This window comes from Anticarsia gemmatalis, chromosome 28, assembly GCF_050436995.1.
Source record: "Anticarsia gemmatalis isolate Benzon Research Colony breed Stoneville strain chromosome 28, ilAntGemm2 primary, whole genome shotgun sequence".
In the NCBI taxonomy this organism is placed as follows: Eukaryota; Metazoa; Arthropoda; class Insecta; order Lepidoptera; family Erebidae; genus Anticarsia; species Anticarsia gemmatalis.
In genome coordinates this window covers 3,876,645-3,892,123 of record NC_134772.1, presented here as the reverse complement: position 1 = coordinate 3,892,123, position 15,479 = coordinate 3,876,645, and the positions used below count along the sequence as shown (strand labels likewise).

Sequence of the window (15,479 nt, the reverse complement as noted above, 5' to 3'; positions counted from 1 at the left end):
TTATTCTACATGACATATTACAATGGAATGTTCCATAATACTCACACATACATTTTACTACCCTTTTGTGATCGATTGATGACGTACGCGTGACGTCATCGATTCACCCCTAAGTGATCAACTATTAATATTGAATTAGCTTGGGTTATATATTGTTTGTTATTTGGAAAGTGATCTCTGAAAATACTGAAACGATTTTAGTAATTCTGTTGCCGATTGACAGCTTAATTATCTAAAAGATTAGTCATATAATGATATCTATTTTTGAAACTAGGTTTTGCCAGCGACTTCGTACGAGTGGTTTCTGACTTCGAACAGAATTTTCATACAAAATTTCATCCCCTATTTTATCCCCTCGAGGGTAGAATTATTCAAAAACCTTTCTTAGCAGATGCGTACGTCATAACATCTACCTGCATGTTAAATTACAGCCGGATATGTCCAGTGGTTTAGGCTGTGCGTTGATAGTTCACTATGTCAGTCAGTCACCTTTGAGTTATATATATTTAGATGTTCATTCTCGGATAAGTTCTCAACTCGCACTTGGCCAGTGTGGTGGGCTCAAGGCCTGACTCCTTCCTAATTACGGGAGGAGACCCTTGCCCAGCAGTGGGACAGTAATGGGTTAAATTTATTTATTTATCAAAATAATAAGGTTCAATATTTGCCGTCCCATTGCAGGACTACGTCTCTCACCCCCGGTTTCTGAAGTACATTTTACGGTAGTTTATCTATTCAATAGCGTAAAAACTCATACAAAAACACGCTATTAAATAGATAAACTACCGTTAAAGGTCCTCAGAAACCGGGGGTAAGTGTCTGAATTTTAATTACATAAATCTCCATTATTTACTATATAGCATAACTACACAATAATATAAAAGTAACAATAATAATAAAGTTATATTATAAAACAACATACTTTTACGACTGTGATAAATGTGTAAACGCTGACCTGAATAATGTCCATATAATTACAATACTATAGCGTTATTATATGGTATTAAAATTAATCTGATTTTGTTGTCAACGAAAATTTTATTTCCGAAGTCGAGATTGTCAACCTTCAAACCAGTTTTGCACCTGACCTCTCTTCTGTCCTCAGTTGTATCATCAACCCGTCCTTCTCGGCTATGAGAGTGAAGGAATAGAGAGTGTATCTGCGTATTGTGCACACCAGTGGCGAAGGGTGAGTTTTGTTAAAAGGCAAGCCGGAGCTAAAACTGCTTAAGCTAACGTTAAGCAACTCTTGGTGCGGTCATTCCATAGGTGGGTGACTGACGCGATGGCGGCTTGAACAAATTTGACACTAGGTTGACCACTAACCATACGTTAACAGAATAAATCGTTGTATTGCGATCCGATCTACCGAACTACTTTCATAGTAGGTAAGAACTAAGTACCTATGAACGAAATTATTGATGAGGAATAATTCTATCCTATTACTTCAAATTTCATGTTAAAATAAGTGTCTTATTATTTAAATACAACTTTGAATGACTCCAAATGCTATCTACTAGAAACAATCTGAGAAATAATAAAAACACTTTACAGCTAGGTACCAATAAGCCATTGATAAATTTATAAAGTTATATCGTAGAGAATAACATAAGGGAATGTTTAAAATACTTATCATGTCCTTTGCATTCTGTATTATTTATTTTGGTAGATAAGTACGTACATGTTGGCACTAGGAGCATTTTGAAAACAATGTCTACACTCTACAACATAATTTACTGATTCATAACTAATTTAACAATATTTATTGCTTCTACTTCTACCTACTTGTTGTCCATGATCGCAATACACAAACAATAACAATGAAAGTAATACTTACAAATACACGTAAGATACGACCAGTACATTCACACAATCACCACGATTTTACACAAAATAATAACATTCATCGATAATTTAACACAATTTAACTCATCCAAATATAATAAACAAAATATTCCAAAATAACCTAAAATAGCGCGCAAAATGAAAACAAAACTAAATCTAAAATCATAAATGTCATCACAACAATTGCATTCATTGTCTCTCTCATTAAATATCATTGCATCTCACTCACACATTCGCTAGTTGCCGCGCCGCCCGCGCCGCTGCGCCTGTCGTACCTACTAGTCGCCCAATAAGCCGATGAATTCCGGGTTACCTCGCCGGTAAAACGCGCCATAGAAAAGTACGTCCGCGTGACGTCATCGACATCTTTTTCGCTTTACGCGATTCCTGCGCGCGCCGTCGAGTTGTTTGACGGCAATTTCGGTAAAATAACTTTTGCTACGACAAATAGAACAGGCGTTTTTTCATTTTTTTTATTTTAAATTAGTTTTATTGAAAATATTATGATTTATGAATGTCGTAATAAATATAGAATTTAATTTAAAAAAACGATTTTTTTTGAGAGTAATACCCTTTTATGTGACGCATTTTTAGGAGTGTTTCGAAGGTAAAGCCGGTAGGAATCGGGTTATAGGGAGCCTTCGCCACTGGTGCACACACTTGGACACTGTAAAGTCTGCTCAGTCTGTTGATACACTCTCTGGTCTCTTGCTGGTACTGGTAACAAGCCTCATAGTCCTGTATGCCTATCCGATCATCTATACTATACTAATATTATAAAGCTGAAGAGTTTGTTTGTTTCTTTGTTTGTTAAAACGCGCTAATCTCAGGCACTACCGGTCCGATTTGAAAAATTCTTTCAGTGTTAGATAGCCCATTCGTCGAGGAAGGCTATAAGCTATTTAAAGCTATATATATCATCACGCTACGACCAAAAGGAGCAGAGTACCAGTAAAAATGTTACAAAAACGGGGAAAATTATAAACCATTCTCTCTTACGTGACGCAAGCGAAAGTTGCACGGATCAGCCAGTCTTAATATAAAGAACGAGAATCCAAATCCTGTCTCGATCAACATCCTAAACAATGCAATTCCTTCAAACAATAGCATTTCTCGAGTACCAGTAGTAGCGGCTATTAGTAACGAATAACGAGTATTGACATAATTACCTCGTGTTTACTAAATATTGGATTTATGAGAGCAGGGGAACGATCACGTAGCACTATGCTTCGATATTGAATCGTATACGACAAATTGCAAATGCGTGATATAAGTCATTGGTTCAGATATGATTATATGCATAGGTACTGCCAAAGGCAGCTAAGAAATGATAAGTTCTGCACAAAAAATAACGAATTATTAAGTTTAACTATTATAATGAATGGCCCGGTCTAAGCCAAACGTTTCATACTATATCAGAGTACAATTTTGCTTATTTTCAATACGGTGGTTTAATTTAAATCGGATTTTCTTTAAGAACTAATCACCTAACTTCCTGGCAATTCATTCACTTCAATTATTGCAAGTGGCATATTATTATATGCACAAAACCTCTCTCTCTCTCTCTTCTTCTCGCTCTCTTCCCAACTGGTATGAGACTTACTCAAGTAATCCAAGTTCTACCAAGAAGACAAGATATTGCTATTAACACACCTAAATATAGCACCTTTTTCTAATAGCCCAAATAGCATCACTTTAACATACCCAGTCAAAAACGACTGTTGCCAAATAGCAGGTGTATCTAAAGGCAGGCATATGATGTGCCTAATTATTATATTGAATAGAATTATATATTACTTAATTCTACGACGCGTGACGCCAATTGTAAATATTTTGTTTTTTGTTATTTATTTCTAGTTTAGTTTAGTTTAATGTTAAAAGTTATTTATAGTTTAGTTTTGCAATGAAATTAGTTGTACTAGTTATTTATACTTACATACATGTACAAATGTTATTGCCAAATGTGTGAAACGTTATTATAAGAACTCTGAACCATGTATCGCAATAAATAATTTTGAAATTGAATTTGAAAAAAAAAACATTAACTTTCTACCCTCACTTGCAGATGGCACAAGCTCAGAGCCTCCCACAGCCAACGTGACGACGTTCAACGCGTGGGGCGAGCTGAACAGTTCCACTTCCACCACCAGGACCGAGCTCAGCTCCTCGGATGGGGGAGAAGACCAGGTAACATGACCCTAACTAACATTTAACGTAAACTTTGCCACTAATATTTGACAAAGCATTTTGTGAACGAGTGATATTTTCCAAAATAAATTACTCATTTGTGTGTGGTTTCTGAACCATAGCTTAAATCGTTCCGATAAAGGAACAATTTAATCTAACGACAAGCAAAACGAGAAGACAATGGTTCATTACATTGTGAAAAGAGGCCTCGGGTTCGAATCCTAGGTCGTGCCAAAAAATCTTAGAGATTTCCCGAAGCTAGGAACTTGAGGTCGTGACCTCCATGTCTCGGAGAGCACGTAAAAATGTCGGTCCTGCGCCTGACCTTTCACTGGTCGTGTCAGTTATCCACCGGGCTACGAGAGTGAAGGAATAGAGAGTGTACCCGTTTATTGTGCACACACTTGGACACTATAAACAAAGTCCTGCACAGTTGGCCAGTTTCAATGATACTGATCACCGTAGCCGAATCGGCAAAGACCTAATTACATTGTGCTAATCGTTAGGTCCAAAAGCAATAATTCCTAGTACCAAGAAAAATAACCATCACAATACAGTTTCAGATAACAAAAAACCGTCGCCGCAGTCACGAGTCAGCATTACCTGGTACTCCTATGCATCACAAACTACCTTGGAAGTCAGCTGACAGCTTAGCACCGGAGTCCGCCTTTGGAACCTCACTGGCTGATATCATGGAGAGCCCGGCTAATAAGGTAGTATACGATGATTTGTTTTCAAACTGATTTATTTTTTCGATTTATGTGCACGATTATTGTAGCGCGATTTTCTACCACTGTGATCTTTTGAGTATTTTTTTTATTTTAAATTCTTATACAAAATTTGTAGGTACAAAGGCGGACTTAATGCCAAAGGCATTTTCTGCCAGTCTACCTTGGTGTGATGCAGAGTTAAATGAAGTAGGTGTTTAGATAATAAAGGAGGAAAATTAGGTTGAAAAAAAATATTTACAAATAAATAACAAGATATAAGAATAAGATTAACATTGTAGTATATTTTTGAAGAATATTTAATCTTAGACCATGATTGTTTCGTACAAATAATTCAGAAAGATGAAATGAAATATACTTTCTCGATTTCTTTTTTTAGTGATAGATATGGCTTAGTTACTATGGACTAAATAACACTCAAGCGTTTTAGGATACAGAAAACCGCGCTACACTTTATAATATTTTTATTAATAATCCTTTTCTGCTAAAATTCTGTGTAATTTCTTCTTTCTCCGTCTATTCTATCTGTGATGTTGACATGTGTATAAATATTTCAGAACATGCCATTCGGCAGCTATGATGAGAAAAAGGTATTTTTGTCTGTCTGTGTGTCTGCATGCTTGTTCAGTCCTAGATCTATGTTATTCTTGCCTTTAGAATGTATACTTTTGCACTAACAGTTATTTCTATTTTTGATGTGCTCCATAAAGAGTTTTTACAAATCCTAATAGCTTGTGTGTGTGTGTGTGTGTGTGTGTGTGTGTGTGTCTATTTGTATATAAGCTCTTCCCCCCAGATGGTAAGGCCTTGAGTCCACCATAGTAAGCATTAGTGGCTTGAGGACTTGTAAACCTTTAAGCACTGGTATGAAGACTTCTTTGGAATATACATATTATGTTTCTATGAATATTTGTAATAATGGATTGGATGAATTTCTTCTTCTTTTATAAAGATTTAAGCCATGCATATAATTTCAAGCATGTGTGTTTTACAATTAGCTGCATGCAAATAGTTATTTAGTTGTGCACGTGTTCTGTCTGTATTTTTGCTTATCTTAGGTCTTTCCTGAACTACTGGTATCAACCTGAAGGCTTTATGAACCCGTTTGTTATAAGCTATTTACCTTACCTTAATTTTATAATTCGCTAGGGAGGCACGGCTCGCGTGTACTTTAAATACAACAAAAATCGAAAAAATAAATTGCAATAGACATTATAGAGGTACATAGTTCTTCAATTACTTGTAGTAATACATATAGTATTCTAAGTTCCTCTCAAGTCTTTTCAACAGTTTAGCTACGAAAGCGTAAAAGACAAACAGACAGACATGACATACAAACTTTCGCATTAATAATAGTGTGGATTAAGCATCGAATTTTGCATAAAACCGAAACATTAATGCAATCAAGTAATGGCGAACACACCTTTCATTCCATTGTTGAACAATTAAAACAAATGAAAACCTATGTACTTATCGTATCAGCTGACTGTGACGTCATCACGCTATGCGTGTACTTGATACAATGACCTGTGTGTGTCTTTATTCACTTAAATTAATTAAAATAAATAATATCTGAATAAAAAGGTATAGATTTGTAATCCTCAATTTCTATATTAATATTACACCTAAATAACGTAATAATTGTTTGTCTGTCTGTTTGTTACGCTTTCGCGACTAAGCCGATGTAGATGTTATTTTTGCATTTCGATAATTTATGGCTAAAGCCATGACGAACATAAAATACACTCGGACCTGCGAGCTTATCACGTATCACAGTTGACAACTAGTGTACGTCAAATTGATGGTCACTATTCTGTACATTGCTGCGTTGACATTACGTGTTAATCACTCTCGTCTAAGGAAGGAAACAAGGTACAGCATAGTGACTTACAAATATTTGTCGTCTAAAAAACGTGATAGCTCCCCTTTTACGTGCCCTCTTAAGCACGGAGACGCCTAGTTTAAATATCACTATGCGGTCACCCATCTATGGAATGACCGCGCCACGGTTTGCTTAACCGTGCTTAACTGCACCAAGTATAAATCAGAGAGTAGTTATGCGTACAATTCTGCATGCATTGTTAATGAGTGATTAATATAACGGTACTTAACACAAATCATCTAATAAAACATACCACACAATACTATAATATAACATTTATAACCGTGAACTAAAAACGAAAGGAATTTTATCGCGTGATGCTTAAAAATTGGACCAAAGTAGAGCTGTATACACACTGACGAATGAATAGGTTAAAATATCACAAAATAATTTTGAATTAAAGGTAACCTAACATAACCTCACAGTAAGCCACGTCAAAGGCCTTTCAAGCGGCTTGAACCACTTTGACACTAGGTTGACCACTAACCATACGATAGATTGATAACATCACGGTTGTAAGGCACGAAGGTGTAGACAGATAGTGTAAAAATAACACTCGTATTTCGTAATTTACAACATTAATACCATGTTTTTTTTTTTCGAAATAAGCTCGACCCTAAAGTTCGTTCAAATACTCGGTAAAAATCTGGCCAATAAAAGCGGTTCTAGAAATTGTAATGATATTCATAAGATCACTAGCCTGAACGACAAGATACGTGAAAGTAATTAAAAATGTAATAAGTCATAGTCCCTAATCGTTACAATTTTAACACGATATAAATATAAAAAAATACACGGTTCGACTCACACACGGTTAATAATAATTATAATTGATTCCAAACTAAGCAGAGCTTGTAGTATGGTAATCATATATATGTTATATTGAAATTACCTTTACCTAACCTTAATATCAGAAGCATTCTACTCTCAAAACTCAGTTTGTAAGTAAACCTACTATAGTTTGTGTGATTACAATGAAGAAAACTAAAGCAGTAACATTTAAAAGTGATTATAAGATGCTTACCGCTGTGAGAGGAGTCAGGACTGGACCTTTTTGGGTGGTATGTCATCTCATTCATCTTATTTCTGCAAATAAATCAAAAACAAAATCAAATCATTTATTCATTTAAGTCAAATATTGACACTTATGATAGTCGTTACAATTACTGAATCTACCACTAGCTCGGAAAGGGGGTAGAGCCTTATAAGAAGAGCTAGCAAGAAACACACGGCCACTCTTTTCAATCGCCAAAAAATATATGTGTCGAATGACTTCTTACCTCCTTAAGAGTAGATTTGACCGACCGGATTGAGGCCGGATGACGCCATTTGCGACGATCCTCTTTCCGAAAGCTCTGCAACAAAGAAAGCGAAGATAAAAATATGAAAAACACCTTTAATTTTGATTCTTATACGATCTCTACAGACTTCTCATACTTCATTCACATCCATACATCTTGTCATACAGAAACGGCGACGAGTACCACGCGCCTGATTCTTTTTAAGAATAAAAACAATGTTATGATCTCTACATTCGCTACATTTCTTCCTAGGGTAGTTTATTCAAATATTTACTCCTAGGGGCATTATATAAGATTTTACTCGTTTCACATATATGTATTGTTATCATTATATATATATACACTTCGGTGTTTCAAAAGGTTGCCAATTTTAAAGATCTCTGACAATAGTCAGAAGCTTGAAAGTCTGACAACCAGTCTTACCGATCGGAATCGAGTAACCCAGGTAACTGGGTTGTGGAGGTCCGATAGGCAGTCGCTTCATGTAAAACACTGGTATTCAGCTGCATCCGGTGAGACTGGAAGCCGACTCCAACATATTTGAAAGGTCGATGATGACCAAAAATATGTATTTAGTTTTAATACTACTGAACTAAAACTAAACTATGCCACTAAACCAATACGAAGTTATTAATAAAACAAAGAGGTGTATAATAGTTTGAAATGTCTTAGTTATTCATGAACAGACGTAGCTACATGTATGTATGTATGTATGTATATTTTGTAAGTCGTTCCACTGAAACGGTTCCGTAGAAACTAATTATAGACGATCGAAGTTTGACTTTTACAAAGAATTTTACAATTATTTATTTACTACCCTAGTAGAAACTTTCAACATATATTGCAGCTGGGTTGATTATGGGCAAAAGTATTCACCCAGACTCGAAGTTTTCAACTGTTGTAATGCTAAATTTCATCAACATTGGATCAGCAATAGCTCCGAGAACGTTACAGCCTACGGGATAGATTATATTATCATTAAAGGTTGATGTTAAAGGGATGTAAAGTTCTAAAACCGCATTTTGGAAACTTGATACCTTAAGGCGCAATCCTTACCATTTTCCGAGGGAAGAGATCATTGACCGAGATGCTATAGGTTAAATAATGTACTGGAATAGTAGGGATATAATGTTAAAATAATCCTCCTAGCCGATATTCAGCTATGGCGGCCAGTTTAATTGAAAGCCATTACTCTCAAAGCCCGGTGGGGACAGTTAAGCCGACCATTGGGTGATCAAGCGCAGGACCGTCAGATTTCTGCAGGGCACAGAAGTGTGTGACCTAAACTCTTAACTCCAGGCAATCTCTGAGAAATACTTAACCAGAAAAATCTTTTTGGCCCGACTCATGATTGAACCTCTAAGTGAGACCTCTGCTCGGCAGTCGTATCCACTACCGAATGCACCACAGAGGCAGTTATAAGCAGTATTTCTCATAGTATGAACAGTAATAATTCAACAACACACCCAGATTCGAACTCACGACATCGCGTTTGTAACACAAGTTAATTTCATGTTCTAATTATACTAACAGGGTCTAAGTATGTTAATTAATTAGTACAATTTATAGATGCTTTGTTTATTTAGCTTTATGATGGGGATAAAGCTCTCGGATTAATTAATTTTAGGTTTTATTTAAACATAAATATCAAACTCGACAGGATTTTGGGAGAATCACACTACAGCTGTATTTTTAAGTGAGTAAGTTACTTAAAAATACAAATGTAGTGTGATTCTCTATCACTATCGACCAACGTAAAGCTATAGATAAATGTATAAAAATCTGATCAACACTACTAGCGGGCGCCGCCGCGCCATAGGAACAATTTCCTTCTAGTATCTAGAGTTTAACAGAATATTCTATGTTAAACTCTCGATACTTGATAGTTCCGTCTGAACAGAATCTATTGTATATCCATCGTAATATATATTCATTATAACTATTAAATGTAAATACAGGTCCCGAAACGACTCAAAAAACTGGGAAAGGAATCATTATGCGGCTGAAATTCAAGTATAATTAGATTAATGATGTATTTGAAAATTGCCTAACTTAAAATAATAACTTATCAAACGTTACTTCTTCAAATTGCAGATCCACCTGCGAGACGACATCAAGTCCATCCGCTCCGACTCCTCGGACGAGCGCAGAGCGACGGGCTGGAAGCTGATCAAGAACGTGACGACAGCTGCCGGTGCCTTCACACCTAAGGGTCACGCTAATACCACGCTGCCGGGGACACCGCTGCCCAGTTTCCAGGTGAATATGACATTTACGGAATCTTTTATTTGACATTTCTCTCCTAGGATCTCGTGGCTTAGTTAACAACAGCCGCGAAAATTTTATGTTATAAAAATTTAAATTATATGTTTAATCCAAAAAAACTTAGTCAAAGTCAAAGTCAAAGTCAAATATTCTTTATTTCATAAACTTTAACAAGTATTTGAAATCGTCAAAATATTTTTTATCTACCACCGTTTCGGAAAAGCTGTTGCTCGTGAGAAGAAACGGCTAGAAACTCACGGCTTGCTCTTTTTAAATGTCAATATTTCAAATTAATAACAATGTCATAATAATGAAATATAACAAATTAATAACAATGTCATAATAAATTAATAACAATGTCATAATAAATTAATAACAATGTCATAATATCAAATTGTAATACATTATTTTGAAATAGACTTGGTAGAAGCAGCACAGTCCCAAGCTTTGTTATCATCTAAATAATCTTTAATAGTATAATATATAACTTAAATTTATTGAGACTTAAATTTTGAATTTCACTCGGGATTTTATTGTAGAATCGCACACACTGACCTCTGAAGGATTTATTAATTTTTTGGAGCCTAGTGACTGGGATAACAAGTTTGTCTTTATTGCGTGTATTTATATTGTGCATGTCACTCCTTTTTTTAAAAAAGGCGATATTTTTATGTACATAAATTAAGTTTTCATAAATATATTGACTTGCCACTGTCATTATATTTATTTCCTTGAATTTTTCCCTTAGTGAATGTCTACTTCCTAAATTATAAATTGCACGAATAGCCCTTTTCTGCAGCACAAAGATGGTTTGGGTGTCGGCAGCATTACCCCAGAGTAGAATTCCATAAGACATGACACTATGGAAGTAACTGATTTAGACTAACCTAGCTGTTTCAATGTCAGTAAGTTGACGAATTTTTCTGACCGCGTAGGCTGCAGAACTAAGTCTATTCGCCAATTGTGATATATGAGGTCCCCACTGTAACTTACAATCTATTGTAATGCCTAAAAATTTAGCATTATCCACAAGGTCCAACACATCTTCCTTCATCTTTACTGCTGTTTTCACTGGTTTGACATTAGGTGTTACAAATTTTATACATTTAGTTTTTTGCTCGTTTAAAAGCAAATTGTTAACATCAAACCAGTGTACCACCTTTGAGATAGCAATGTTCACGTCGTCAAGAGTGGTTTGTTGTCGTTTAAGTTTAAACAATAATGAAGTGTCATCTGCGAACAGTACTCTCTCGTGACTATCCTTAACAAGATGTGGTAAATCATTAATATAAACTAGAAACAAAAAAGGACCGAGTATTGAGCCTTGAGGCACCCCCATTTTAACCGCAGATCCCGCAGATCGCTTACCGTTAACGTCGACCCTTTGAATCCTATTATCTAAATACGAGATAAGAAGATTCAGTGCCGAATGTTGTATACCGTAGTGATGTAATTTCCTGATCAATGTTTCATGAGGGACACAGTCGAACGCCTTGGACAAATCACAGAAAATGCCGAGAGCATCGTGTGAGTCCTCCCAGGCGTCGTAGATGTGGTTCACAAGCTCAACACCAGCATCGATAGTGGAGCGACCCCTTGTGAAGCCAAATTGTTTCCTATGTAATAAATTGTGTTTAGTAAAGAAACAATGCATTTGATCGAATATTAATTTTTCAAAGATTTTACTAAATGTAGGCAGTACTGAAATAGGTCTAAAGTTAGTGGGGTCTGATGTACTGCCTGACTTAAATAATGGTGTTACTTTACTATGTTTCATTAGATCAGGAAACACACCACCATCTACGCACTTATTAAATTGTAGTCGAAGCTACAATATCAATTTGTGTTTTTTTCAGTCAAAACCAGACAGCAAAAGTTCAGACTATGGCAAAGAAGACAGAAAGCCCTCAATACCTGCATATCCTAATGAAAAAGAAGAAAATGTGGGAGAAACTAGTCCTGAGGTAAGAATCTTCTAATTCCGAGGGTTAGCCCCTTACGCATTAGGTACGCAGTAATGGTAAGCGTGGAAGCGGCTAACCGCTTTTCGAGTTGCATACTAAACTGTAACCACACATTAGGGGCCTATAAGTCATTACACTCACGGTAACTTAAAAATTGTCATAGATTTGTAATCTTACGGTATGCAGTTATCAGCTTCTTACGTTGGAATGCTTTAGCTTTATTTGTTGCGAGTGTTAAAAAGTTCCACGAAATAATTTTTTATTGGTTTCTCATAATATTTTAGATATTAAAATACGAAAACTGCTGCTGTCAAAGCATAAGTAAAAATAAGGAAGAAAAGTGAAAGAAATGCAACATACTTTCTAACTGCCGTAACATATTTCGTATTGATAATGTTAATAGAAGTACTTTTACTGTTCACATGAACCTTTATTTGTATATCAACAACGATCTTGGCCCTTATAGCATCATCCCCTTATTCAAACTCTAACTACTCTAATAAAAAAACACATTAGGTTTAACCTCTCTTCTCTGCCCAGGGTTTAGAACCAGAATCCCTGCTATTCCGCGACGGTAGACGGCGGATAGACATGGTGCTAGCGTACGAGGAAGAAGACTATGGAGTCATGACTGAAGCTGAAGCGAGGAGACGAGACCATAGGAGAACATTCCAGGTACGAACTTAATAATAATGTGTGTGAAGGACTATTCAATTTCATTCACACGACCGGAGCCGCACGGGTCAGCTAGTTAACTAATAAAAAAAATGTAGTGCCCGTCTCGACTCCCTAAAAGTTTATTCTTACATCTTCAAGTAAAACGATTTTCCAGGATAAACAGACCTATGTTAAGTCAATAGAAATTTATTTTTACTTTTTCGTAGCTTAATTTGGCAATAAGGAATCAACTCAAGTTGTCATATTTTTCGTTCGGAAACTGACAACTTCTATCCATAGTTCAACTAGAAAACGTTAATAATGTTTCATCAGAAAACTCACTAACTTGTAACATAATTTTTCAGGAAAACCTAATAAAAGAGGGTCTAGAACTAGAGTTGGAGAACAAATGCCTGTCTTTCGACGAAAAGACCTGGTTCCTCAAGATCCACATACCTTGGAAGACGGAGATGAGGCTCGCTGAGGTCATCGGCATGAAGCTACCCACTAAACGGTTTATTACTATCTCTGTGAGGGCGTGGGTAAGTTTACTATATATTTTTATTAGCCCTAAGTGTCCCACTGCTGGGTAAAGGCATCCCCTCTTTCCGTTGTTATTCTTGAATTAAGATTAAATGTCGTTTATATATTATGTTTTTTATTATTTGCCTGATAAAAAAGATCTTAAATATTTTTCTGTTAGAATAAGACTAAGTTACAATTAAGTACAGTTAATGTAAGAAGAGAACCCCTTGCTGGAAAGACAAATAATTTTATTTACTTTAGCCTTGCCTTTTTCAATTATATCGGAGTCGGCTTCCAGTCTCACCGAATGGAATACCAGTATTTTACATGGAGTGATTGCCTATCGGATCTCCACAAGCCAGTTACCTGGTGATACCATACGCCACGATACCCTTTGGTGAGACTGGTTGTCAGACTTTCAAGCTTCTGACTACTGTTACCGACTTTCAAAGATCTTTGAAAATGACAGCCGGGACCCACAATTTAACGTGCCTTCCAAAACACAGAGGAACTCCAAGGTCTTTTAACGTAGATTATATTTATTTCAGAGTGACGAGAAACAAGCAGAAAAAGACAAACGCTGGTACTCAAAATGGCGGCGGCGATGGAAACAGCTATACGAGTACGAACATTCCAGAATTGAACCTGAACCCTCGTTCTACGGAGCCACTGATCAGAGAGGCGCCAGGAGGGAAGAAATGTAAGTAAACAGTATCTTTAGAGAAGTACAATGTTCAAACGGAGAATCGATCCAGAAAGATGTTCCTGAGTTGGCGTTCTGATAAATTCTTAGGGATTTTCTATAGAATTGAAGTTCGGGCCAACATTCTTTGTACTTCGGATAGCACGTAAAACTGTTGGCCAAGGCCTAGGTGAAACTGGTGGAGTAACAGTACGACGCGACTAGTTTAATATAGATATAGCATGATAATAATCTCCCACCGGTTTCGGTCATGGAGGCCTCATCGAGTTTTAACAGATCAGCTTTGACAAAGCATAGAAGAGAACAAGAGAGGATAATTAAAATTTCAAAAAGTTATTTTTTTTATACTTAGACGAATCTTTTATGTATATTGTATATCAGTTTTGACACTTTTTGTTTTGCAGGTTCCTAGTAAAAGACAGACACACACAGTTCTCACCGGCACAAAGAAGTTTACTAGTTATGCAGATATTATTAAGAGCTAAATATGACAACAATGAAACTAAGGTACGTAACCACTTTAATTGTATGGCTTCTAAAGTACAGGACCTTTTAATTCAAGCGAATTACGACAAGTTTTACCCCCGGTTTCTGAGTACAATTAGCGGTAGTTTATCTATTCAATAACGTTTTTTTATACGAGTTTTAACGCTATTAAATAGATAAACTGTCGTTAAATGTGCCTCGAGAACCGGGGGTTAGGAAAGTAACTTAACGGTGGATTAAGAATAATAATAAATAATAATAAATAAATATTATTGGACAACTCACACACGGTCATTTGATTCCAAACTAAGCAGAGCTTGTACTATGGTAACCAAATAACTGATAAACATACTTATATACTTCTAAATACATACTTATATAGATAAATTAACAACCAGGCTCAGAACAAATACTCGTGCTCATCACACAAAGATTTGTACGGTTGTTGCGGCGAGGTGACCGCTTAAACCACTGCGCCAAACGTGCAGTTATAATAATAAAGAAGAAAAAGAAAGTTAGAATAAATCAAAATCAAAATAAAGAGATCAAAAAAAATATATTTGATTATTATAGCTAGGTATAAGAATAGAAAAATGTTTTTTTTTCTTAAAACAGCATTATAAAGCCCGTTTATATCTATCACGACATGCTTTATTAAATCTTATTCTGTTTCTAGATTTCAATATTGAATAGATTTTTCAATTTTGAAAAAATAAAATATTGTGGCAATTGTCTCTTATTTTGTGAAACTAACAGTGTGTCTATGTGTTGTAAATCTTTATTTTTATTAATATTTCTAGATGGGTATTCGTCGACTACTAAACGACGGCACATACACAGCTTGTTTCCCGCTACACGAAGGAAGACATGAAGTTGACATGTCCGACGGAACTGTTACTGATAGAAGAGTAAGTTTACTAGTAACTTTTGAATGTA

At 35.8% G+C, this 15,479-nt stretch overlaps 1 protein-coding gene across 2 annotated transcripts in view; it reads left to right on the top strand.

Moving 5' to 3' along the window:
- LOC142984860 (anoctamin-4) overlaps positions 1-15,479 on the top strand; it is a 50,161-nt gene that overhangs the window by 18,723 nt on the left and 15,959 nt on the right. The window contains exons 3-11 of one of the 2 annotated variants that reach the window (XM_076132716.1): positions 3,911-4,032; positions 4,596-4,745; positions 10,038-10,202; positions 12,065-12,172; positions 12,713-12,847; positions 13,195-13,371; positions 13,903-14,054; positions 14,462-14,564; positions 15,344-15,451. In XM_076132716.1, the coding sequence (XP_075988831.1) occupies positions 3,911-4,032; positions 4,596-4,745; positions 10,038-10,202; positions 12,065-12,172; positions 12,713-12,847; positions 13,195-13,371; positions 13,903-14,054; positions 14,462-14,564; positions 15,344-15,451 (1,220 nt within the window). Of the gene's footprint in view, positions 1-3,910; positions 4,033-4,589; positions 4,746-10,037; positions 10,203-12,064; positions 12,173-12,712; positions 12,848-13,194; positions 13,372-13,902; positions 14,055-14,461; positions 14,565-15,343; positions 15,452-15,479 lie in introns of both variants that reach the window. The other variant, XM_076132715.1, reaches the window with a different exon arrangement.